The 24,935-nt window shown below is 41.8% G+C and overlaps 1 protein-coding gene across 2 annotated transcripts in view; it reads right to left on the bottom strand.

Annotated features, from left to right (window-relative positions):
• nt5dc2 (5'-nucleotidase domain containing 2) overlaps positions 1-19,980 on the bottom strand; it is a 42,547-nt gene extending 22,567 nt beyond the window's left edge. Inside the window, exons 1-5 of one of the 2 annotated variants that reach the window (XR_006758546.1) lie at positions 19,460-19,980; positions 1,451-1,635; positions 1,261-1,335; positions 1,099-1,154; positions 52-145 (exon numbers count right to left, since the gene is read on the bottom strand). Coding sequence is in view for 1 of the 2 variants with exons in the window: in XM_014135284.2 (XP_013990759.2) it covers positions 52-145; positions 1,099-1,154; positions 1,261-1,335; positions 1,451-1,635; positions 19,460-19,826 (777 nt within the window). In the remaining variant the exon portion in view is untranslated. The remainder of the gene's footprint in view (positions 1-51; positions 146-1,098; positions 1,155-1,260; positions 1,336-1,450; positions 1,636-19,459) is intronic. The other variant, XM_014135284.2, reaches the window with a different exon arrangement.
• Positions 19,981-24,935: the final 4,955 nt, after the last annotated feature.

Below are 24,935 nucleotides of genomic sequence, written 5' to 3'. Positions count from 1 at the left end.
CGTTTGTTGGTACGTGTGAAAAGGTTAAGGTAGAAGAATGTAAGAAATTACCTTTCCATAGAAGCCACTGACTTCCTCAAGAGGGACATGGTTAGTTCCACCGTAGAGCTCCAAAACCTCCTCATCTGGGACAGGATTCAGACCCCTGTGGGAATCAACATCTCTCATTATGGTCTCTCTATTACAGAATTGAATCCATGACATACCAATAGGAAAGAGTATTGTTATTAGAAAAGACGTTGTGGACAAAACTCAACAGAAGCGGGAGGGCGGGACGAGCAGAGCGGTAAAATCAATAGACAGTGTGAACATCGTCCTGATTCTAGTTTGGCTGGTGGTGCACTCGGTAGCTAGCCAGATTTGATAGGTCTCTGGTACTTCAAATGAATGAGTCTCCGTCAGTTATGTTTAGTATCTGCATAGTTAATACCATCAGTAGCAAGCTACTGTTGCTAGCAACTTCGAGAATAATAAATATACACTTTTGCGCACCCTCCAAAAAGTTATACTTTCAACAGCTTACCTTGAAATAAAATGTAAATTCACCTCCAATGACAGTTCTGGCTTTTGCATTGACTGTATGCTATCAGGATAGTCCATACCTCCAATCATTTTTGCTGATAGCGATGTTTCCAGAAGCGGATAAATTGGTCTAATTTAGCATGTATGGTAAAGCCTCAACCCTTAGCTAACTCTTCATATTCAAATGAGCTCGAAAATGTTGTGTGTGACTACAGCGCCAGCCATAAAAAGCAAAAATAGACACGTTGTAATTGAGCGGAGAGTCAAAGACGACAGAGCGTTCACTGCCCGCCCGGCATCAGTTGGGTCATTATCATTCAAAACAAAGCATTCTAAATTGCACGCACGCCTAAAGTTATTCTTATTTCATTGTGTTACTATTTTTTCTTAAGTTTAATCAGCAATTTTTTCTTACTTACTTTTAAAAACTCTGCATTGTTGGTTAAGGGCTCATAAGTAAGCATTTCACGGTAAGGTCTACTACACCTGTTGTAGTCGGCGCATGTGACTAATAACATTTGATTTGGTGAGTTTAGGCCTTTAGTTTTCCATATATTCCCCCAGCAAGTGCCTCACCTGTATACAGTCCCCAGCTGAATGTAATGGAAGGCATCAATTTTCATCAACAGTCCCTGCATGAAAAATTTGAATTTTATTGCCTGAACTACCATTTCACTCTAATTTCACTCTCAAACTTTGAATGTTTATAAGCTTTTATACACCCATAAAAGCACTTACCTTCTGAATGTCATAGTGGAGACCACGAGCAGCGAAGTTGGGAATATAGTCATACTTGCTAATGCCCTCTGGATACTGTTAGGGGAATTAAAAGTAACAATTTAAATTCAATCAAACAATAAACAACGTGCACCATGACCATTTGTATGAGGATATGAGGCAAACAGCATCACATTTCCATCAAACTAACCTTGTAGTGTTTGACAAGGAAGTCTCGAGCTGTATTGTAGATCATTGTATCAAGAGTGTTGGAGTACAAAGCGAGCGTGTAGTCATAATCAAAGCCATAGATTTCCACTTCGTCCAAGTCAACCTCATTGTTGGCATAGATGGTGGAGGGGTTCAGTAAGTTACATACACCTGGAGGAATCAAATCTGCAGAAAAGGAGGTGGAGACATTACAAAAAAATGTAAAATCTAACATGATTCAACTTCATGATTCATCTTCAATGCATTGTGTGGATAATCTAAAGAGCCTGGGCTTACAATTTTGGGCAGTAAGTGGTCTATTGTTCAAAATGGCCAAAGATGTACAGTTGAAGTCAGAAGTTTACATACACCTTAGCCAATTACATTTAAACTCAGTTTTTCACAATTCCTGACATTTAATCCTAGTAAAAATTCCCTGTCTTAGGTCAGTTAGGATCACCACTTTATTTTAGAATGTGAAATGTCAAATCAAATGTATTTGTCACATACACATGGTTAGCAGGTGTTAATGCAAGTGTAGCGAAATGCTTGTGCTTCTAGTTCCGACCATGCAGTAATATCTAACAAGTAATCTACCAATTCCACAACAACTACCTTGTACACACAAGTGTAAAGGAATGAATACGAATATGTACATAAAAATATATAAATGAGTGATGGCTGAACGGCATAGGCAAGATGTAATAGATGGTATGGAGTACAGTATATACATATGAGATGAGTATTGTAGGGTACGAAAACATATAAAGCAGCATTGTTTAAGGTGGCAAGTGATATATTACATCAGGATGGCAAGATGCAGTAGATGGTATAGAGTACAGTATATACATATGAGATGAGTAATGTAGGTTATGAAAACATTATATAAAGTGGCATTGTTTAAAGTGGCTAGTGATACATCTAATTACATCAAGATGGCAAGATGCAGTAGATGGTATGGCGTACAGTATATACATATGAGATGAATAATGTAGGTTATGTAAACATTATCTAATATAAATAATATAAACTGGCAAGTGATAAATTGATTACATCAATTCTCCCATTATTAAAGTGGCTTGAGTTGAGTCAGTATGTTGGCAGCAGCCACTCAATGTTAGTGATGGCTGTTTAACAGTCTGATGGCATTGAGATAGAAGCTGTTTTTCAGTCTCTCGGTTCCAGCTTTGATGCACCTGTACTGACCTCGCCTTCTGGATGTTAGCGGGGTGAATAGGCAGTGGCTTGGGTGGTTGCTGTCCTTGATGATCTTTTTGGCCTTCCTGTGACATCGGGTGGTGTAGGTGTCCTGGAGGGCAGGTAGTTTGCACCCGGTGATGCGTTGTGCAGACCTCACTACTCTCTGGAGAGCCTTCCGGTTATGGGCGGAGCAGCTGCCGTACCAGGCAGTGAAACAGCCCGACAGGATGCTCTCGATTGTGCATCTGTAAAAGTTTTTTTTCCGTGTTTTTGGTGACAAGCCAAATTTCTTCAGCCTCCTGAGGTTGAAGAGGCGCTGCTGCGCCTTCTTCACCACGCTGTCTGTGTGGGTGGGTGGACCATTTCAGTTTGTCCGTGATGTGTACGCCGAGGAACTTAAAACTCTCCACCCTCTCCACTACTGTCCCATCAATGTAGATAGGGGGCTGCTCCCTCTGCTGTTTCCTGAAGTCCACGATCATCTCTTTTGTTTTGTTGCATGGCCACGCAGTCGTGGGTGAACAGGTAGTACAGAAGAGGGCTGAGAACGCACCCTTGTGGGGACCCAGTGTTGAGGATCAGTGGGGTGGAGGTGTTGTTACCTACCCTCACCACCTGGGGGCGGCCCGTCAGGAAGTCCAGGACCCAGTTGCACAGGGCGGGGTCGAGACCCAGGGTCTCGAGCTTAACCTCTCTAGGATAGGTGGCACCAAATCGTCCCACCTACGTAACAGCCAGTGTAATCCCGTGGCGCGTTATTCAAAAACCTTAGAAATGCAAAAACTTCAATTTTTCAAACATATGACTATTTTACACCATTTTAAAGACAAGACTCTCGTTAATCTAACCACACTGTCCGATTTCAAAAAGGCTTTACAACGAAAGCAAAATATTAGATTATGTCAGCAGAGTACCCAGCCAGAAATAATCAGACACCCATTTTTCAAGCTAGCATATAATGTCACATAAACCCAAACCACAGCTAAATGCAGCACTAACCTTTGATGATCTTCATCAGATGACAACCCTGGGACATTATGTTATACAATACATGCATGTTTTGTTCAATCAAGTTCATATTTATATCAAAAACCAGCTTTTTACATTAGCATGTGACTAGCATGTGACTAGCATTCCCACCGAACACTGCCGGTGAATTTACTAAATTACTCACGATAAACGTTCACAAAAAGCATAACAATTATTTTAAGAATTATAGATACAGAACTCCTCTATGCACTCGATATGTCCGATTTTAAAATAGCTTTTCGGTGAAAGCACATTTTGCAATATTCTCAGTAGATAGCCCGGCATCACAGGGCTAGCTATTTAGACACCCAGCAAGTTTAGCACTCAGAAAAGTCACATTTACTATAAGAAAAATGTTATTACCTTTGCTGTATTCGTCAGAATGCACTCCCAGGACTTCTACTTCAATAACAAATGTTGGTTTGGTTCAAAATAATCCATAGTTATATCCAAACAGCGGCGTTTTGTTTGTGCGTTCAAGACACTATCCGAAAGGGTAAATAAGGGTGACGAGCATGGCGCATTTCGTGACAAAAAAATTCGAAATATTCCATTACCGTACTTCGAAGCATGTCAACCGCTGTTTAAAATCCATTTTTATGCCATTTTTCATGTAAAAAAGCGATAATATTCCGACCGGGAATCTGCATTTAGGTAAACAGAGGAAAGAAAATAAAGCAGTAGAGACAATGACTTATTTCAGCTTTTATTTCTTTCATCACATTCCCAGTGGGTCAGAAATGTAAATACACTCAATTAGTATTTGGTAGCATTGCCTTTAAATTGTTTAATTTGGGTCAAACATTTTAGGTAGCCTTCCACAAGCTTCCCACAATAAGTTGGGTGAATTTTGGCCCATTCCTCCTGACAGAGCTGGTGTAACTGAGTCAGGTTTGTAGGCCTCCTTGCTCGCACACATTTTTTCAGTTCTGCCCACAAATTTTCTATAGGTTTGAGGTCAGGGCTTTGTGATGGCCACTCCAATACCTTGACTTTGTTGTCCTTAAGCCATTTTTCCACAACTTTGGAAGTATGCTTGGGGTCATTGTCCATTTGGAAGACCCATTTGTGACCAAGCTTTAACTTCCTGACTGATGTCTTGAGATGTTGCTTCAACCTAATTTTCCTTCGTCATGATGCCATCTATTTTGTGAAGTGCACCAGTCCCTCCTGCAGCAAAGCACCGCCACAACATGATGCTGCCACCCCCGTGCTTCACGGTTGGGATGGTGTTCTTCGGCTTGCAAGCCTCCCCCTTTTTCCTCCAAACATAATTAATTGATGGTCATTATGGCCAAACAGTTCTATTTTTGTTTCATCAAAAAGTACGAACTAAAAAGCCAGACGGCTTTTTTATGGCGGTTTTGGAGCAGTGGCTTCTTCCTTGCTGAGTGTCCTTTTAGGTTATGTCGATATAGGACTCATTTTACTGTGGATATAGATACTTTTGCACCCGTTTCCTCCAGCATCTTCACAACGTCCTTTGCTGTTGTTCTGGGATTGATTTGCACTTTTCGTACCAAAGTACATTCATCTCTAGGAGACAGAACGCGTCTCCTTCCTCAGCGGTATGACGGCTGCGTTGTCCCATGGTGTTTATACTTGCGTACTATTGCTTGTACAGATGAACGTGGTACCTTCAGGCGTTTGGAAACTGCTCCACAGGATGAACCAGACTTGTGGAGGTCTACAATTATTTTTCTGAGGTCTGTCTCCCAGGCTGTGTGCCGGTCTTGACAGCCAATCGCATACAAGGAACAAAACAGCTAATTTGGCTAGTCTTGTGAGCTAGCTAGTTAGCTCGGTAGTCTTGTTAGGTAGTAAGCTAGCTTGTTACGGCAGGTAGCCTAGTGGTTAGAGAGTTGGACTAGTAACCAAAAGGTTGCAAAATCAAATCCCGAGCTGACAAGGTAAAAAGCTGTCGTTCTGCCCCTGAACAAGGCAGTTAACCCATTGTTCCTAGGCTGTCATTGAAAATAAGAATTTGTTTTTAACTGACTTGCCTAGTTAAATAAAGATCAAATATTTTCTGGTTGTTAGCTTGCATAACTGATATGTGTATAATTATAAAGGGACAGTTCATGTTTTATGGATAATATTTACATTTACAGGGGGTGAGCTCAATTCCTGAGAGACTGATCAGATTCAATAGCATCCATAAAACATGAAGTGTCCCTTACAATTATAAACATCAGTTATGCAAGCGAACAACCAGCATAGATAACAAGCTATCTATCTAACTACCAAGACTACCTAGCTAGCTCACTCACAAGACTAGCCAAATTAGCTGTGTTGTTGCTTACATGTGATTGGCTTTGGTCTTGGGGGTGGCACACAGCCTGGGAAACAGTGCTGCCTGGGAGACAGTTCTGTCTGTCAGGCATCGTTCAGAGGCATCGTTCAGAACTTAAATGCCCGAGAGCTCTTAGCTCAAAGTAAGGGACATTTAGCTTGCTAACATTCCAACTTATAAACTCATAATGAGCTCCAAACACAAATGAAAGCATGTTGTTGGCATGAAATGTACCATCCCTTAGTGTAGCAATCAATAAAAACGTATGCTCTGACCCAGCATGGGCTCTGCCGCCTCAGCCAATCTATCATCAGGTCAATCTATCATCAAAACGTCCACTCCTATTTATACAGTTTATCTCGTGATCTTCGACGAAACAACTATTTTTATATCGTGATCATGAACAAAAATTCATTGTGATTGACATAACGAGGGAATTATTTTTTTAATCAAATGTCCTCTCTGGACTACCATAGGTAGCAGCTCTATTTAAAAGGGGGAGAGAAAGCTGATCCTAACTGTTATAGGCCAATTTCTATTTTGCCCTGTTTGTCAAAAGTGTTGGAAAAACTTGTCAATAATCAACTGCAATCGGGTTTCTGCTCAGGTTATGGTTGTGTGACAGCAACCTCAAAGGTCTGAAATAATGTCACCATTGCGCTTGATTCTAAGCAATGTTGTGCTGCTATTTATATTGACTTGGCCAAAGCTTTTGATACAGTAGGCCATTCCATTCTAGTGGGCCGGCTAAGGAGTATTGGTGTCTCTGAGGGGTCTTTGGCCTGGTCTGCTAACTGCCTCTCTCAAAGAGTGCAGTGTATAAAGTCAGAACATCCGCTGTCTTTGCCACTGCCTGTCACCAAGGGAGTACCCAAAGGCTCGATCCTAGGCCCCACGCTCTTACCAATTTACATCAACAACATAGCTCAAGCAGTAGGAAGCTCTCTCATCCATTTATATGCAGATGATACAGTCTTATACTCAGCTGACCCCTCCCTGGATTTTGTTAAAAGCTCTACAACAAAGCTTTCTTAGTGTCCAGCAAGTTTTCTCTGCCCTTAACCTTGTTCTGAACATCTCCAAAACAAAGGTAATGTGGTTTGGTAAGAAGAATGCCCCTCTCCCCGCCGGTGTGATTACTACCTCTGAAGGTTTAGATCTCATACAAGTACTTGGGAGTATGGCTAGACGGTACACTGTCCTTCTCTCAGCACATATCAAAGCTGCAGGCTAACACTAGGGGTCGACCGATTAATCGGAATGGCCGATTAATTAGGGCCGATTTCAAGTTTTCATAACAATCGGTAATCTGTATTTTTGGCCACCGATTTGCCGATTTTTTTATTTTATTTTTTACACCTTTATTTAACTAGGCAAGTCAGATTAAGAACACATTCTTATTTTCAATTACGCCCTAGGAACGGGGGTTAACTGCCTTGTTCAGGGGGGGTTCGTTTTTGCAACCTTCCGGTTACTAGTCCAACGCTCTAACCACCTGCCTTACATTGCACTCCACGAGGAGCCTGCATGGCAGGCTGACTACCTGTTACGTGAGGGCAGCAAGAAGCCAAGGTAAGTTGCTAGCTAGCATTAAAGTTATCTTATAAAAAACGATCAATCTTAACATAATCACTAGTTAACTACACATGGTTGATGATATTACTAGTTTGTTTATCTAACATGTCCTGCGTTGCATATAATCGATGTGGTGCCTGTTAATTTATCATTGAATCATAGCCTACATCGCCAAACGGCTGTTGATTTAACAAGCGCATTTGCGAAAAAAGCACAATCGTTGCACCAATGTACCTAACCATAAACATCAATGCCTTTCTTTAAAATTAATAAACAAGTATATATTTTTAAACCTGCATATTTAGTTAATATTGCCTGCTAACATGAAATTGTGTCACATCTCTAGCGTTCATTGCACGCAGAGTCAGGGTATATGCAACAGTTTGGGCTGCCTGGCTCGTTGCGAACTAATTTGCCAGAATTTTACGTAATTATGACATAATTATGAAGGTTGGGCAATGTAACAGGAATATTTAGACTTAGGCATGCCACTGGTTAGATAAAATACGGAACGGTTCTGTATTTTCCTGACTGGAAAAACGTTGTTTTCGAGATGATAGTTTCCGGATTCGACCATATTAATGACCTAAGGCTCGTATTTCTGTGTGTTATTATGTTATAATTAAGTCTATGATTTGATAGAGAAGTCTGACTGAGCGGTGGTAGGCACCAGCAGGCTCGTAAGCATTCATTCAAAACAGCACTTTTGTGCGTTTTGCCAGCAGCCCTTCGCAATGCATTGCGCTGTTTATGACTTCAAGCCTGTCAACTCCCAAGATGAGGCTGGTGCGCGCTAATAGCGTTTCAAATGTAACTCGCTCTGAGACTTGGAGTGGTTGTTCCCCTTGCTCTGCATGGGTAACGCTGCTTCGAGGGTGGCTGTTGTCGATGTGTTCAGGTAGGAGCCTAGGTAGGAGCGAGGAGAGGGACGGAAGCTATACTGTTACACTGACAATACTAAAGTGCCTATAAGAACATCCAGTAGTCAAAGGTATATGAAATACAAATCGTATAGAGAGAAATAGTCCTATAATTCCTATAATAACTACCACCTAAAACTTCTTAACTGGGAATATTGAAGACTCATGTTAAAAGGAACCACCAGCTTTCATATGTTCTCATGTTCTGAGCAAGGAACTTAAACGTTAGCTTTCTTACACGGCACATATTGCACTTTTACTTTCTTCTCCAACACTTTGTTTTTGCATTATTTAAACCAAATGGAATACGTTTCATTATTTATTTGAGGCTAAATTGATTTTATTGATGTATTATATTAAGTTAAAATAAGTGTTCATTCAGTATTGTTGTAATTGTCATTATTACAAATAAATACATGTAAAAACGGCCGATTAATCGGCATCGGCTTTTTTTGGGTCCTCCAATAATCGGTATCGGCGTTGAAAAATCATAATCTGTCAACCTCTAGCTAACACCGTACCCAAACCGGACATGCGCATGCGCCATCGTGCGCAAATTGATTTTGGCCCCGACACCAAACACGACACGCAGGTTGAAATATCAAAACTCTGAACCAATTATATTAATTTGGGGACAGGTCGAAAAGCATTAAACATTTATGGCAATTTAGCTAGCTAGCTTGCAGTTCCTAGCTAATTTGTCCTATTTAGCTAGCTTCCTGTTGCTAGCTAATTTGTCCTGGGATATAAACGTTGATTTGTTATTTTACCTGAAACGCACAAGGTCCTCTACTCTGACAATTAATCCACACATAAAACGGTCAACTGAATCGTTTCTAGTCATCTCTCCTTCCAGGCCTTTTCTTCTTTTGACTTTATATGGCGATTGGCATCTAACTTTCATAGTTACACGACGAACGAACAAACTCAGTTCATCTTTCAATGGGGTGGCAGGTAGCCTAGTGGTTAGAGTGTTGGTCTAGTAACCGAAAGGTTGCCAGATCAAATCCCTGAACTGACAAGGTAAAAGATCTGTCGTTCTGAACAAGGCAGTTAACCAGCTGTCATTGAAAATAATAATTTGTTCTCAACTGACTTACCTGGTTAAGTAAAGGTTAAAAAAAATCACCCATGTGGGTATAACCAATGAGGAGATGGCATGCATCTGCTTCTATAAACCAATGGGAGAGGCAGGACTTGCACTGCGTTCAGCGTCACAAATAGAACTGACTTCTATTTTAGCGCTTGGCAACGCAGACGCTCGTTGGCACACGCGAGCAGTGTGGGTGCAATAATTGAATAACATGCATGTTGACATTTATTTTGCAATGCACGCGACGCGAGTGGTGTGGTCAGCATTTTAGGTTAAATCTAGATTTGGTCATTCCTGAATTATGAATTATTTAAAAGGTGCAATATGGAAAAATCGATCCGCCATTTCCTGGTTGCTGAAATTCTAATAGTTAGCCTAATTTCAGTTTGTGAAAACAAGCACTTAAGAGTGTAGAAAATCATTGTAGCATGTAAACCGCTGTGAAATATATTTGTAACAACCAAAAATATTGTATTTTCAGCTGTTTGAAGCTGGTGTTTAAAACCAAAAGTAAAAGACGCAAAAACTAAACTTAAGAACGGTAAGCATAGAAATAGCAAATATAGAACAGATCTACAGCTTTTTAGACTTACTTTCAATTGTGTTTTTTTAGTTAACCTTTATCTAATTAGGAAAATCAGTTAACCTGTTATGGATAGGGGGCAGTATTTTCACGGCCGGATAAAAAACGTACCCGATTTAATCTGATTATTACTCCTGCCCAGAAACTAGAATATGCATATAATTATTAGCTTTGGATAGAAAACACTCCAAAGTTTCTAAAACTGTTTGAATGGTGTCTGTGAGTATAACAGAACTCATTTGGCAGGCCAAAACCTGAGAAGATTCTGTACAGGAAGTACCCTGTCTGACCATTTCTTAGCCTTCTTGATCATCTCTATCCAAAACAGGGGATCTCTGCTGTTACGTGACACTTCCTACGGCTCCCATAGGCTCTCAGAAGGCGGCAAAAAGCTGAATGGTGGCTTTGCAGGCCCTGGCTGAAAAACATTAGCGCATTTTGATAGTGGTCGATCAGAGAACAGAGACTGGAGGCGCGTGCACGAGGCGACCCCATGTTTTTATTCATTCGTCTTTGAACGAAAACAACGACTCCCGGTCGGAATATTATCGCTTTTTACGAGAAAAATAGCATAAAAATTGATTTTAAACAGCGGTTGACATGCTTCGAAGTACGGTAATAGAATATTTAGAAATGTTTTGTCACGAAACGCGTCGGGCACGTAACCCTTCGTCACCCTTGGATAGTGTCTTGAACGCACGAACAAAACGCCGCTATTTGGATATAACTATGGATTATTTTGAACCAAACCAACATTTGTTATTGAAGTAGAAGTCCTGGGAGTGCATTCTGACAAAGAACAGGAAAGGTAATCAAACTTTTCTAATAGTAAATCAGAGTTTGGTGAGGGTCAAACTTGGTGGGTGTCAAAATAGCTAGCCTGTGATGGCGTGCTATCTACTCAGAATATTGCAAAATGTGCTTTCACCGAAAAGCTATTTTAAAATCGGACATAGCGAGTGCATAAAGGAGTTCTGTATCTATAATTCTTAAAATAATTATGTTTTTTGTGAACGTTTATCGTGAGTAATTTAGTAAATTCACCGGAAGTGTTCGGTGGGAATGCTAGTTCTGAACGTCACATGCTAATGTAAAAAGCTGGGTTTTGATATAAATATGAACTTGATTGAACAAAACATGCATGTATTGTATAACATAATGTCCTAGGCGTGTCATCTGATGAAGATCATCAAAGGTTAGTGCTGCATTTAGCTGTGGTTTTGTTTTTTGTGACATTATATGCTAGCTTGAAAAATGGGTGTCTGATTATTTCTGTCTGGGTACTCTGCTGACATAATCTAATGTTTTGCTTTCGCTGTAAAACCTTTTTGAAATCGGACAGTGTGGTTAGATAAAGGAGACTCTTGTCTTTAAAATGGTGTAAAATAGTCATATGTTTGAAAAATTGAAGTTTTGGGATTTTTGAGGAATTTGTAATTCGCGCCACGCCTATCATTGGATATTGGAGCAGGTTTTCCGCTAGCGGAACGTCTAGATGTAAGAGGTTTAAGAACAAATTATTATTTACAATGACGGCCTACCAGAATGCAAAAGGCCTCCTGCGGGGACGGGGGCTGGGATTAAAAATACATTTAAAATATAGGACAAAACACGCATCACGATAAGAGAGACATCACAACATTAGAACACACAGGGGCAGACCTGTTTTTAATTCTCATTTTCTTTATGGGTGTGTAGTTGTTAACGATACCACTGAAAATATAAAAAAGAAGGTCCAAGCATCTTCGACAGAGGAGATCAAGCTGATTCTATACCAATTGAGAGAGGCCAGATCATGAAGGAAGGTTTGCTCATTCAAGTTTTTTAATGAGCATGTCTATGACAAGTCAGGACAGGTCGTTTCACAGAGCAGCCATTAGGAACACAGGCTGTAAAATAGTGATCACTAAGGTCATTACACAAAACACCAGACTGATACCTATCAGGATTATTTGTAAGGATAACATCGAGTAGCCTTTTCTGGGTGTTTGAAGTCATACCTTGTGGGATTGGTAATAATCTGAAAAACATTTTAGGGAGTCCCATTGCTTTAGGACTTGGTCAGGTGGTTTAAGCATGTACCAGTTTAGGTCACCTAGCAGGACAAATTCAGACTTAGTGTCAAGGGCCAGGTACAGGCCGGTGCCCGATAACACCCAGCAACAGTCAACAAAGAGTTATTTGAAAGTTTAATGCGTAAAACCAGCAAATCAAATTGTTTGGGGACAGACTTGGTGGAGACAACTGAGAACTGAAGGTGTTCCTTGGTAAAGATTGCCACTCCACCAACTTTGGAAGATCTGTCTTGCCGAAAAAGGTTATATGAGGATGACAGATCTATAACTCAAATGTCTATGTACATTTGGTCGGGTTGCCCAAAAAGTTACATATTGCAGCTTTAATGTAACAAATCGTACATTAAAATAATGTTATAGAAGTTAAAGTAAAAAAATGTAACTGGTCGGTCAATGCATAGCCTAGGCTATATATTTCTTTATGTTTATCGCGCAGCCCTAATTTCTAGTCAAAATGACAAATGAGTAATGCCAAATTATCTAAAACAATTGGAGGTGGCTTATGGTAGAGAAATGAACATTCAATTCTCTGGCAACAGCTCTTGTGGACATTCCTGCAGTCAGCATGCCAATTTCACACTCCCTCAAAACTTGAGACATCTGTGGCATTGTGTTGTGACAAAACTACACACTTTAGAGTGGTTGTTTATTGTCCCCAGCACAAGGTGCACCTGTATAATGAGCATGCTCTTTAATCAGCTTCTTGATATGCCACACCTGTCAAGCAGATTAATTATCTTGGCAAAGGAAAAATGCTCACTAACAGGGATGTAAAGTAATTTGTGCACAAAATTTGAGAAATACGTTTTTTGTGCATATGGAACATTTATGGGATCTTTTATTTTAGCTCATGAAACATGGGACCAACACTACATGTCATGTTTATATTTTTGTTCAGTATGGTTTACATGTTGGCAACAATCCTTTGATTCTACGCAAACCCCGCCTGTTCTGCTCTAAGGTTGCACACGCATCAGTTTTGTTGCTTAACAACCCACCCACCAATACACATTCAGTTGGCAAAAAAACATACATATTTTAGGCAAGTAGCCTAGAAGAAATAAGGAAGGAAAGTGCTGCTAGGTTACACAATAGGTCTTTGGAAGTAGAAGGTGCTCTTTGGTAAAAGGGGATAATTGTATTTTAAAAAGCAAGGAGGCCAAGACACTTCATATTTGTATGACATTTTCAATGGAACAAATGTTTTTTTTTTATGACACATTTGGCAGCATGGCCTTCTTCAGGAAGTACAAAGATACAGTGATGTCTTTTGAACAAACGATGTTCAAATCAACCCTGATTTTATTTCTTTATATACTGCTCAAAAAAAAGGGAACACAAACAACACAATGTAACTCCAAGTCAATCACACTTCTGTGAAATCAAACTGTCCACTTAGGAAGCAACACTGATTGACAATAAATTATTTCACATGCTGTTGTGCAAATGGAATAGACAACAGATGGAAATGATAGGCAATTAGCAAGACACCCCCAATAAAGGACTGGTTCTGCAGGTGGGGACCACAAACCACTTCTCAGTTCCTATGCTTCCTGGCTGATGTTTTGGTCACTTTTGAATGCTGGCGGTGCTTTCACTCTAGTGGTAGCATGAGACGGAGTCTACAACCCACACAAGTGGCTCAGGTAGTGCAGCTCATCCAGCTGTGGCAAGAAGGTTTGCTGTGTCTGTCAGCGTAGTGTCCAGAGCATGGAGGCACTACCAGGACACAGGCCAGTACATCAGGAGACGTGGAGGAGGCCGTAGGAGGGCAACAACCCAGCAGCAGGACTGCTACTTCCGCCTTTGTGCAAGGAGGAGCAGGAGGAGCACTGCCAGAGCCCTGCAAAATGACCTCCAGCAGGCCACAAATGTGCATGTGTCTGCTCAAACGGTCAGAAACAGACTCCATGAGGGTGGTATGAGGGCCCGACGTCCACAGGTGGGGGTTGTGCTTACAGCCCAACACCGTGCAGGACGTTTGGCATTTGCCAGAGAACACCAAGATTGGCAAATTCGTCACTGGCGCCCTGTGCTCTTCACAGATGAAAGCAGGTTCACATTGAGCACATGTGACAGACGTGACAGAGTCTGGAGACGCCGTGGAGAACGTTCTGCCGCCTGCAACATCCTCCAGCATGACCGGTTTGGCGGTGGGTCAGTCATGGTGTGGGGTGGCATTTCTTTGGGGGCCACACAGCCCTCCATGTGCTCGCCAGAGGTAGCCTGACTGCCATTAGGTACCGAGATGAGATCCTCGACCCCTTGTGAGACCATATGCTGGTGCGGTTGGCCCTGGGTTCCTCCTAATGCAAGACAATGCTAGATCTCATGTGGCTGGAGTGTGTCAGCACTTCCTGCAAGAGAAAGGCATTGATGTTATGGACTGGCCCGCCCGTTCCCCAGACCTGAATCCAATTGAGCACATCTGGGACATCATGTCTCGCTCCATCCACCAACGCCACGTTGCACCACAGACTGTCCAGGAGTTGGCGGATGCTTTAGTCCAGGTCTGGGAGGAGATCCCTCAGGAGACCATCTGCCACCTCATCAGGAGCATGCCCAGGCGTTGTAGGGAGGACATACAGGCACGTGGAGGCCACACACACTACTGAGCCTCATTTTGACTTGTTTTAAGGACATTACATCAAAGTTGGATCAGCCTGTAGTGTGGTTTTCCACTTTAACTTTGAGTGTGACTCCAAATCCAGACTTCCATGGGTTGATAAATTGGATTTCCATTGATTCATTTTGTGTGATTTTGTTGTCAGCACATTCAACTATGTAAAGAAAAAAGTATTTAATAAGATTATTTCATTCATTCAGATCTAGGATGTGTTATTTTAGTGTTCCCTTTATTTTTTTGAGCAGTGTATATAAGCCACCAGATCCGACCCTCTTGCTTACAGCTGCAAACATTTCTAAAAAACTGTTTTTGCTTTGTCAGTATGGGGCATAGTGTGTAGATTGATGAAGGAAAAAAATAGAAGATTGAAAACTGGAAGAAACCATCTAAATTTCAACAACAAAAAAGCAATGGACTATTCTCCATCCTCCCCTGAATTGGGATATATAATTTTCATAGTCATGGCACACTTTGTTTAATTAAGAGCTATTGATGAGAGAAAACCGAATATCCAATATAAAACTATTTTTAATTCTGTCTAAAATTAATTACTTAACAAACCAACAACTGTAACAATGTATTTGAGACAAAAAGTGCTCATTGTGCACATATCTTTATGTCTACCATTAAAGATTTGGAAAGGAAATATACACTGAACAAAATATAAACACAACAATTTCATAGATTTTACTGAGTTATAGTTAATTTAAGGAAATCAGTTCATTTAAATAAATGAATTGGCCCTAATCTATGGATTTCACATGACTGGGAATACAGATATGCATCTGTCGGTCACAGTGCCTCTTTGCTTGACATCATGGGAAAATCAAAAAGAATCAGCCAAGACCTCAGAAAAGAATAGGAGACCTCCACAAGTCTGGTTCATCCTTGGAAGCAATTTCCAAACGCCCGAAGGTACCACGTTCATCTGTACAAACAATGGTACACAAGTATAAACACCATGGGACCACGCAGCCGTCATACCGCTGAGGAAGGAGACGCGTTCTGTCTCCTAGAGATGAACGTACTTTGGTGCGAAAAGTGCAAATCAATCCCAGAACAACAGCAAAGGACCTTGTGAAGATGCTGGAGGAAACAGGTACAAAAGTATCTATGTCCACAGTAAAACGAATCCTATAATCGACATGACCTGAAAGGACGCTCAGCAAGGAAGAAGCCACTGCTCTAAAACCGCCATAAAAAAAGCCAGACTACGGTTTGCAACTGCACATGGGGACAAAGATTGTACTCTTTGGAGAAATGTCCTCTGGTCTGATGAATCAAAAATAGAACTGTTTGGCCATAATGTCCATCGTTATGTTTGGAGAAAAAAGGGGGAGGCTTGCAACCCGAAGAACACCATCCCAACCGTGAAGCACGCAGACGAGCACGCAGATGAGATTCCCCTCAGACTGTTTCTGACAGTTTGTACAGAAATTCTTTGGTTGTGCAAACCCACAGTATCATCAGCTGTCGTGTTGGCTCGTTCCAGACCATCCCGCAGGTGAAGAAGCCAGATGTGGTGGTCCTGGGCTGGTGTGGTTATATGTGGTCTGCAGTTGTGAGGCCGGTTGGACATAATACAAAATTCTCTAAAACAACGTTTTGGTAGAGAAATTAACATTCAATTCTCTAGCAACAGCTCTGGTGGACATTCCTGCAATCAGCATGCCAATTTCACGCTCCCTCAAAACTTGAGACATCTGTGGCATTGTGTCGTGACAAAACTTCACATTTTAAGAGTGGCCGTTTATTGTCCCCAGCACAAGGTGCACCTGTGTAATGATCATGCTTTTTAATCAGCTTCTTGATATGCCACACCTGTCAAGCAGATTAATTATCTTGGCAACGGAAAAATGCTCACCAACAAAAATGTAAACAAATTTGTGCACAACTGTGCGTATGGAACATTTATGGGATCTTTTATTTTAGGTCATGAAACATGGGATCAACACTTTACATGTTGTGTTTAAATTTTTGTTCAGTGTGGTTTACATGTTGGCAACAATCCTTTGATTCCACGCAAACCCCGCCTGTTCTGCTCTAAGGTTGCACACGCATCAGTTTGTTGCTAAACAACCCATCCACCAATACACATTCAGTTGGCAAAAAAACATACATGTTTTAGGCAAGTAGCCTAGAAAAGAGAAGGAAGGAAAGTGCTGGTAGGTTACACAATAGCTCTTTGTAAATAGAAGGTGATCTTTGGTAAAAGGGGATAATTGGATTTTAAAAAGCAAGAAGGATCAAAACACTGCATATTTGTATGACATTTTCAATGGAACAAATGTTTTTTTTTAAATGACACATTTGGCAGCATGGCCTTCTTCAGGAAGCACAAAGACACAGTGATGTCTTTTGAACAAATTATGTTCCAATCAACCCTGATTTTATGTATTTATTAGCCACCAGATCCGACCCTCTTGCTTACAGCTGCAATAGGGTCAGACAGCATTCCTGTGTATATTAAGACACCGCAAAGCCGGCGCGTGGTATGACTCGGAAAATGTACCTCAATCCAGGGATGAGAAATGTGTTGTGCTCCAAATTGTCCCATTATATCAACTGTTAGACCAAAATGAATGAACAACTGCTCGTTTAAGTAAACTACTGTTTTTGTCCTCATGCTAACTAGCAGTAGCAACAGCAACCATTATGGAATGGCACATCTTGTTGAACAACAAGAGCCAGGGTTGCCATGTCTGCTGTTTTCCTGAAAAATTGGGCTACTTAACAAAATTATGTCAGGGGTGAAAATGTATTGGTCGCGGGTTTTTGGGCTACTTCTAAATTGCATGGCAATGTTTTAAATATATATATTTCACTGTGACCTGCTGCTGCAGACTATCAGGCAGTGAGGCAGCCTGTTTCTGAGTGAGTGAGTGACAGAGTGAGAGAGTGGGGGGGGGCCTGATGAGGGGTGTGTATGTATTGAGACTGAGCGCTGAAGCAGGCAGCTGAGTCAAGGGAGTGAGAGGAGATAGAAGAGCACATGCGCACATCCTGAAAACTTTTTACCAGTTATAGGTAGGCTATTTAGATTGTCATTACGGAGACACCTATTTCCAACCCTTTTTCCATATTAACGCGCTATAACTGATTGCGCATCAATAAATAACAGTGACAAAGCACAAGAAATGCCTTTAGACGCTCTAGAGCGCATTAGATAAATGTACTTGGAGGTGGTTTAAACTGCATTCTAATGTTGACTTTGCTCATGCATGCTCAGTTCTTGGGTTTCGAGCACTGCGCGAGTTGAAATTTGAAATGGCAGTTATGGAACTCCCTTGCGTGCGTCTGTTATGGGGAAAAGTCCACAACGAAACTGACATTAAATGTGGATAATGATACATTTGCATCTGTTGGCTATCAATTTCTATGCCTATGTAGGCTACTGTAGCCTACCATTTTATAAAATAAATATACTGAAATGACGATATCACTGGAGCCATTGCAAATCAATTTGTGCCACTTGTGTTGCCTACCTGGAGTTGGAAAACGCATTTAATAAATTGCCTATAACTTCAGTTTACTGCTGTTGTAGCCTTGTGTTATTATGCAATTGTTAATGGGCAGTTAAGTTAATGAAATTGGAAGTTATCAATTGTGATCATGGTCACAGTTCTATCGCAATTGCCGTTCAGCTGTTTTTAGAATGCATTAGATTGAAGGTAAAAGCCAGTCAGATCAGTTAATATCCATATTATGAATATTTTATTAAGTGATTGAAATTACAAACCCATCTTCAGTAGCCTATTCCAGCAGGCCATTGGGCAAGCACTTCTTACCACTAAATCTCCTCGCTATTCATGTTGAATAAATGAGTTTGTCAATTTGAACTAAGCAAGCTGTTAAATCATTAAATCATGAATCTTACATCTTGCCTAGGCTACTGTGTAGGCTATGTGAAATGAGAAGTAGGCCTATCAGGAGCTATAGGCTACCTGCATCTAGCTAACCAAACCATGGCAAAGTTGAATTACATTATCTTTTCTCTTGCAATATATTTAAATTATTTTATTAGTCACATTAGCTACCAATATTAATTATTTTGATGGAAAACCTAATTTTATTTCTTATGGTCTTTAGAAGTTATGTCGAGATTCCTTCTCAATTTGCTCAATAACGTTATGGAGAAAGTGTTTATTGGCAAAATATGGCAACTCCCCTCTTGCTGCAGTAAAATACATTTGGGCTAGTTTAAGCCTTGTGGTTAGGTTTTGGGTAGTCATTGGGCTACACATTTTTACTAGACCTGGCAACCCTGCCAGGCTGTTCGGGCAAACACTACCATTTCAAAATGGCTGCTGTGCCTTCTGCTACCTAGCGTTATGACAAAAAGGACAGGTTTCAGGGCAAAACAGAAGTTGTTCAATCTTCGAAGTGTAACAGTTGGGATAATGGGATAACGGGACAATTCGGAGTACAACACATTTCTTATCCCTGGAATGAAGCTCATTTTCTGAGCCTTATCTTACACCAGCTCTGTGGTGTTTTAATAGGCTATAAACAGTAATGCTGTCTAACCCTAGTGCAGCTGTAAGCAAGCAGGTCAGATCTGCTCGCTAATATTCGATACATTAGGCACGCTTTAACATTACATAAAAACATCTTACCGTGCACAAGTCGTTTCATCTCATTATACCTTGACCAAAGGTAAATCTTGGAGTCAATCTTGGGTGCTGTAGTGAATGCCCTTTCAGAAAACGTCGGCGACACCTCCTTAAAGTTCTTGCCCGCGACTTGTCTGTGATTTGCGGGTGATGGAGAAGTTGGGGTGGCTGGGGATCCTGTAGCCTGGATACCTGAATTTGATCCACAACTTTGACCATTTTCGCAGCATTTTACTATTTGGTTGGTCGGACCTCTAGATGCCACGTTACCATAAGACGCAACAGATGTTTTTAAAACCTTGCAAAGCGAAGCTGCCTTACTTTTCTGCAATAACGCATGGCTAAACTTTCTTATTTTTTGACAGGACATTACTACCTGGCATTTATCAGAGTATCTCCAGAACGTTATCTAATTCAAACCTACAGTTGATACAGTAGCAACTGAGTCAGCTGCACAAGGAAGACAGTGTATCATCAACAAAGACTAGGCTATGTATGTACTGAGACGGGTCTCAATGTTCTAACAAAGAACAAATATCCGCAAAGGAGGCGGGAACAGGCGGGAATATTCTAGCCAATGAGAGGGCAGATTCGCATGTAAACAACTTCACCAACGTAGCCAGGGACACATTCATTTGAAAAACGTTCTTGATGTTTCAGATAGAAATTACATCAAGATAGCCTACGTTATTCCTTATGTCAGATAGGCATGTTTGTTCAATATAGAATATTTCTATCTGAACTTTCCAAAATGTTGTTTCCTGCTGAACATGCCCCAGGCATAAAATAAACCCTGAAACTAGATTCCTCACATTCTGGTATGGGGATGTTCTCTTCTGCACTGTTCAACCAATCCAGTAAATGTGAAGGAGGAGTTAAGATAGAGTGTTGCCACAGAGTTTCTAAACCCAGAGGCAAGGCATTGTGAGACATCAAGAATCACTTGCGAAACAGACCAAGCAGACCAGGCAGGGATTTGAGAAGTCAATGAGAGAAGTGAACAAGTAAATCAAATCAAATTGTATTTGTCAAATGCACCGAATACAACAGGTGTAGACCTTACCGTGAAATGCTTACTTACAAGCTCTTAAACAACAATGCAGTTTTAAGAAAATAAGAGTTAAGAAATTATTTACTAAAGTTAAAAAAAATAACAACAAAATAACAATAACGAGGCTATATACAGGGGGTACCAGTACCGAGTCAATGTGCGGGTTAGTCAAGGTAATTGAGGTAATATGTACATGTAGGTAGGGGTAAAGTGACTATGCATAGATAATAAACAGTGAGAAGCGGGGGGTGGTCAATGCAAATAGTCCGGGTAGCAATTTGATTAATTGTTCAGCAGTCTTGGGGGTAGAAGCTGTTAAGGAGACTTTTGGACCTAGACTTGGCACTCTGGTCGCGCTTGCCATGCGGTAGCAGAGAGAACAGTCTATGACTAGGGTAGCTGGAGTTATTTTGGGCCTTCCTCTGACACCGCCTAGTATAGAGGTCCTGGATGGCAGGAAGCTTGGTCCAGTGATGTACTGGGCCGTATGTACTGCTCTCTGTAGCGTTTTATGGTCAGATGAAGAGCAGTTGCAATACCAGGCAGTGATGCAACCGGTCAGGAGGCTCTCGATGGTGCAGCTGTAGAGTTTTTGAGGATCTGGCGCCCCATGCCAAATCTTTTCAGTCTCCTGAGAGGAATAGGCATTGTCGTGCCCCCTTCACGACTGTCTTGGTGTGTTTGGACCCGCTCCACTACAGCCCCATCAATGTGAATGGGGCATGTTCGGCCCTCCTTTTCCTCAAGTTCCCGATCAGCTTGTTTGTCTTGCTCACATTGAGGGAGAGGTTGTTGTCCTGGCACCACACTGCCCGGTCTCTGACCTCCTCCCTATAGGCTGCCTCATCATTGTCGGTGATCAGGCCTACCAACAACTTTATATCAAAGGAGGGCCTTTGATTTGACGGACTGTACATGAGCAGTTCGGAATGAGACGACCATTAGACCCAATGATGTGTTTCTGCACACGAGCTTAGCTAGCCAATGTCGCCATGACATCGCCTACAAGTGTGATTGCCGTAGCCTCAAAACAGTCTGAATTAATCTAAAATAACTCAAGAAATCTGTCATTAATTTAGATGTTTTTGCTATGGAGATCTTAGGGCATCAGACTAGGGTGTTTGGTGCAGTATTTCTCAAGTGAAAGAATGTGCATGAGGACAGGCACTTCATCGAAGAATCCCTACTGTTGACCTATCGCTGACGAGGGGGCGTAGACTTCGGCTACCGACTTCGGCTACCGACTTCGGCTACCGACTTCGGCTTGCCTCGAGAAAAATGTAATGTGCCAGAACAGACAAAAAAAAACCTTGCCGAAGTTACAATGACATCATAATAAATGCACAAACTGTGCCGAAATGTTTCGGTTAGGAAGCACGTGGACTCCTTTAGTCCTTCCAGATCATTCACACCTTGCCCAGTGGGGAATCAACAAGCAATTGTCTGGACTTCACATAGCCTTGGGAGTTGCAGGTTTGGTGCAATTTTTACAAGTCTGTGGAACATTTTCACAACTCTAAGCACAGAAATCAAATCAGCTCATCAAAACTTTAAGCACATTTTCAATTGACTGAGTACAACAAAAAAATGTAAATGTAAATGTAAACAAAACAAATTCCCAAAGTCACATGTTCACTGCACCAAATCACTCTTTTCAATTTGGATACATATTCAGTCTAAGTATCAGCTTTTCAAAATTCAATATTCTCTTGACTTTTTAATTAAGTATTAATCAAACTACCCAAACGTACAGTGAGCTCCAAACATACAGTGAGCTCCTAAAGTATTGGAACAGAGACATATTCATAATTCTTTGGGGCTCTGTACTCCAGCACTTTGGATTTGAAATGATACAATGACCATGCGGTTAAAGTGCAGACTGTCAGCTTTAATTTTTAGGTATTTTCATCCATATCGGGTGAAACGTTTAGAAATTACAGCACTTTTTGTACATAGTCCCCACATTTTAGGGGACCAAAAGTATTAGGACAATTCACTTATGCGCATTAAAGTAGCAAATTACATATGTCTATGAAAGTAGTCAAAAGTTAAGTATTTGGTCTCATATTCCTAGCACACAATGACTACATCAAGCTTGTGACTCTACATATTTGTTGGATGCATTTGCTGTTTGTTTTGGTTGTGTTTCAGATTATTTTGTGCCCAATGGCAATTAAGGGTAAATAATATATTGTGTCATTTTGGAATCACTTTTATTGTAAATAAGAATAGAATATGTTTCTAAACACTTCTACATTCATCTGGATGCTACCATGATTACGGACAATCCTGCATGAGCCGTGAGTAATGATGAGTGAGAAAGTTACAGAAGAACAAATATGACCCCCCCAACCCCACAAAAATGCTAACCGCTCACCATTACAATAACAGGGCAGGTTAGCATTTTGGGTGGTATGATATTTGTGCGTCTAACTTTTTCTTTCATCATCACTCACGATTCATTCAGGATGATCCCTAATCATGGTAGCAATGTTTTCACTTTGTCATTATGAGGTATTGTGTGTAGATGGGTGCAACACATTTTTTAACCAATTTTTAATTCAGACTGTCATGTGGAATAAGTCAAGGGGTATGAATACTTTCTGAAGGCACTGTATATACTTGATAATAAAACTGTAAAACTGCCATGTTATAAAAATGTGTGCATGTCAAGTTAGTGAAATATTGTATGGAAAATTATATTTACCATTTACTGTTCTTCCTATTCAGCACTTCAAAAATAACTGTTTTGAAATGTGTGTCTGCGTTAGTTTGCTATTGGATTAAATGGTAGTTAAAAAGACTAAATGGTGAGCCTGTCATCTGATTTACAGATGTGAGGGGTGCGCGCTGGTGGCAGGGAAGTCAGGCACAGGAGAGTGAACTTGGTATAAACGGAGCAGTTTAATGAATATACAAAAACTCAGAAAACCAAAATATACAAAATAAAATAAGTGGGTGCAAAACCCGTCGCACACCAGAACATAACTTGCACAAATACATACAACAAACAATCACCGACAAGGAAATGACTGGAAACATAGGGTTAAATACACAACATGTAATTGATGGGATTGGAACCAGGTGTGATGGAAGACAAGACAAAACTGAAAATGAAAAATGGATCAGCGATGGCTAGAAGGTTGGTGACGTCGACCGCCAAACACCGCCCGAACAAGGAGAGGGACCGACTTCGGCGGAAGTCGTGACAGTCCCCCCCCCGACGTGCAGCTCCAAGTCGACACCGACCTCGGGGACGACCCGGAGGGCGAGGCGCAGGGTGATCCGGATGGAGACGGTGGAACTCTCGCAGCATTGAAGGATCCAACACGTCCTCCACCGGAACCCAGCATCTCTCCTCCGGACCATACCCCTCCCAGTCCACGAGGTACTGAAGGCCCCTCGCCCGACGTCTCAAATCCAGTATGGAATGAACGGAGTACGCCGGGGCCCCCTCGATGTCCAGAGGGGGTGGAGGAACCTCCCGCACCTCAGACTCCTGGAGTGGGCCAGCCACCGCCGGCCTGAGGAGAGACACATGGAACGATGGGTTAATGCGGTAATCGGGGGGAAGCTGTAACCTGTAACAAACCTCGTTCACTCTCCTCAGGACTTTAAATGGCCCCACAAACCGCGTACCCAGCTTCCGACAGGGCAGGCGGAGGGGCAGGTTTCGGGTCGAGAGCCAGAACACCGGGGCCTCACTGCGGTGACAGTCTGCATCAACTTTCTGGCGCAGCACAGTGCGCTGAAGGTGGACATGGGCGGCGTCCCATGTCTCCTCAGTGCGCTGGAACCAGTCGTCCACCGCAGGAGCCTCGGACCGACTCTGATGCCAAGGAGCCAGAACCGGCTGATACCCCAATACACACTGGAAGGGAGAGAGGTTAGTGGAGGAGTGGCGGAGCGAGTTCTGGGCCATCTCTGCCCAGGGCACGAACGCTGCCCACTCCCCCGGCCAGTCCTGGCAATAAGACCTCAGAAACCTACCCACATCCTGGTTCACTCTCTCCACCTCTACCTACACGTGACTCCTGGGAAGTGCAGCGTCTTCCAGGAGATCTATCGCACAATCGCCCCGTCGATGAGGTGGTAATTGAGTCGCCTTCTTTTTGGAGAAGGCGGGAGCCAAATCGGCATATTCGTCAGGAATGCGCATGGTGGAGACCTGGTCTGGACTCTCCACCGTAGTAGCACCAACGGAAACCCCTAAACACCTACCTGAGCCCTCTTGCGACCACCCCGTGAGAGCCCTCTGTGGCCAAGAAACAGTGGGGTTATGACAAGCTAACCAGGGTAGGCCCAGCACCATGGGAAACGCAGAAGAGTCAATAAGGAAGAGACTAATTCTCTCCGTATCACCCTCCTGTGTCACCATGCCCAAAGGCGCGGTGACCTCCCTAATCAACCATGACCCTAATGGTCGAC

Source organism: Salmo salar, chromosome ssa13, assembly GCF_905237065.1.
Source record: "Salmo salar chromosome ssa13, Ssal_v3.1, whole genome shotgun sequence".
Lineage (NCBI taxonomy): Eukaryota > Metazoa > Chordata > Actinopteri > Salmoniformes > Salmonidae > Salmo > Salmo salar.
Note: the sequence above shows the minus strand (reverse complement) of the source record. Positions and strands in the feature narration are given on the sequence as shown.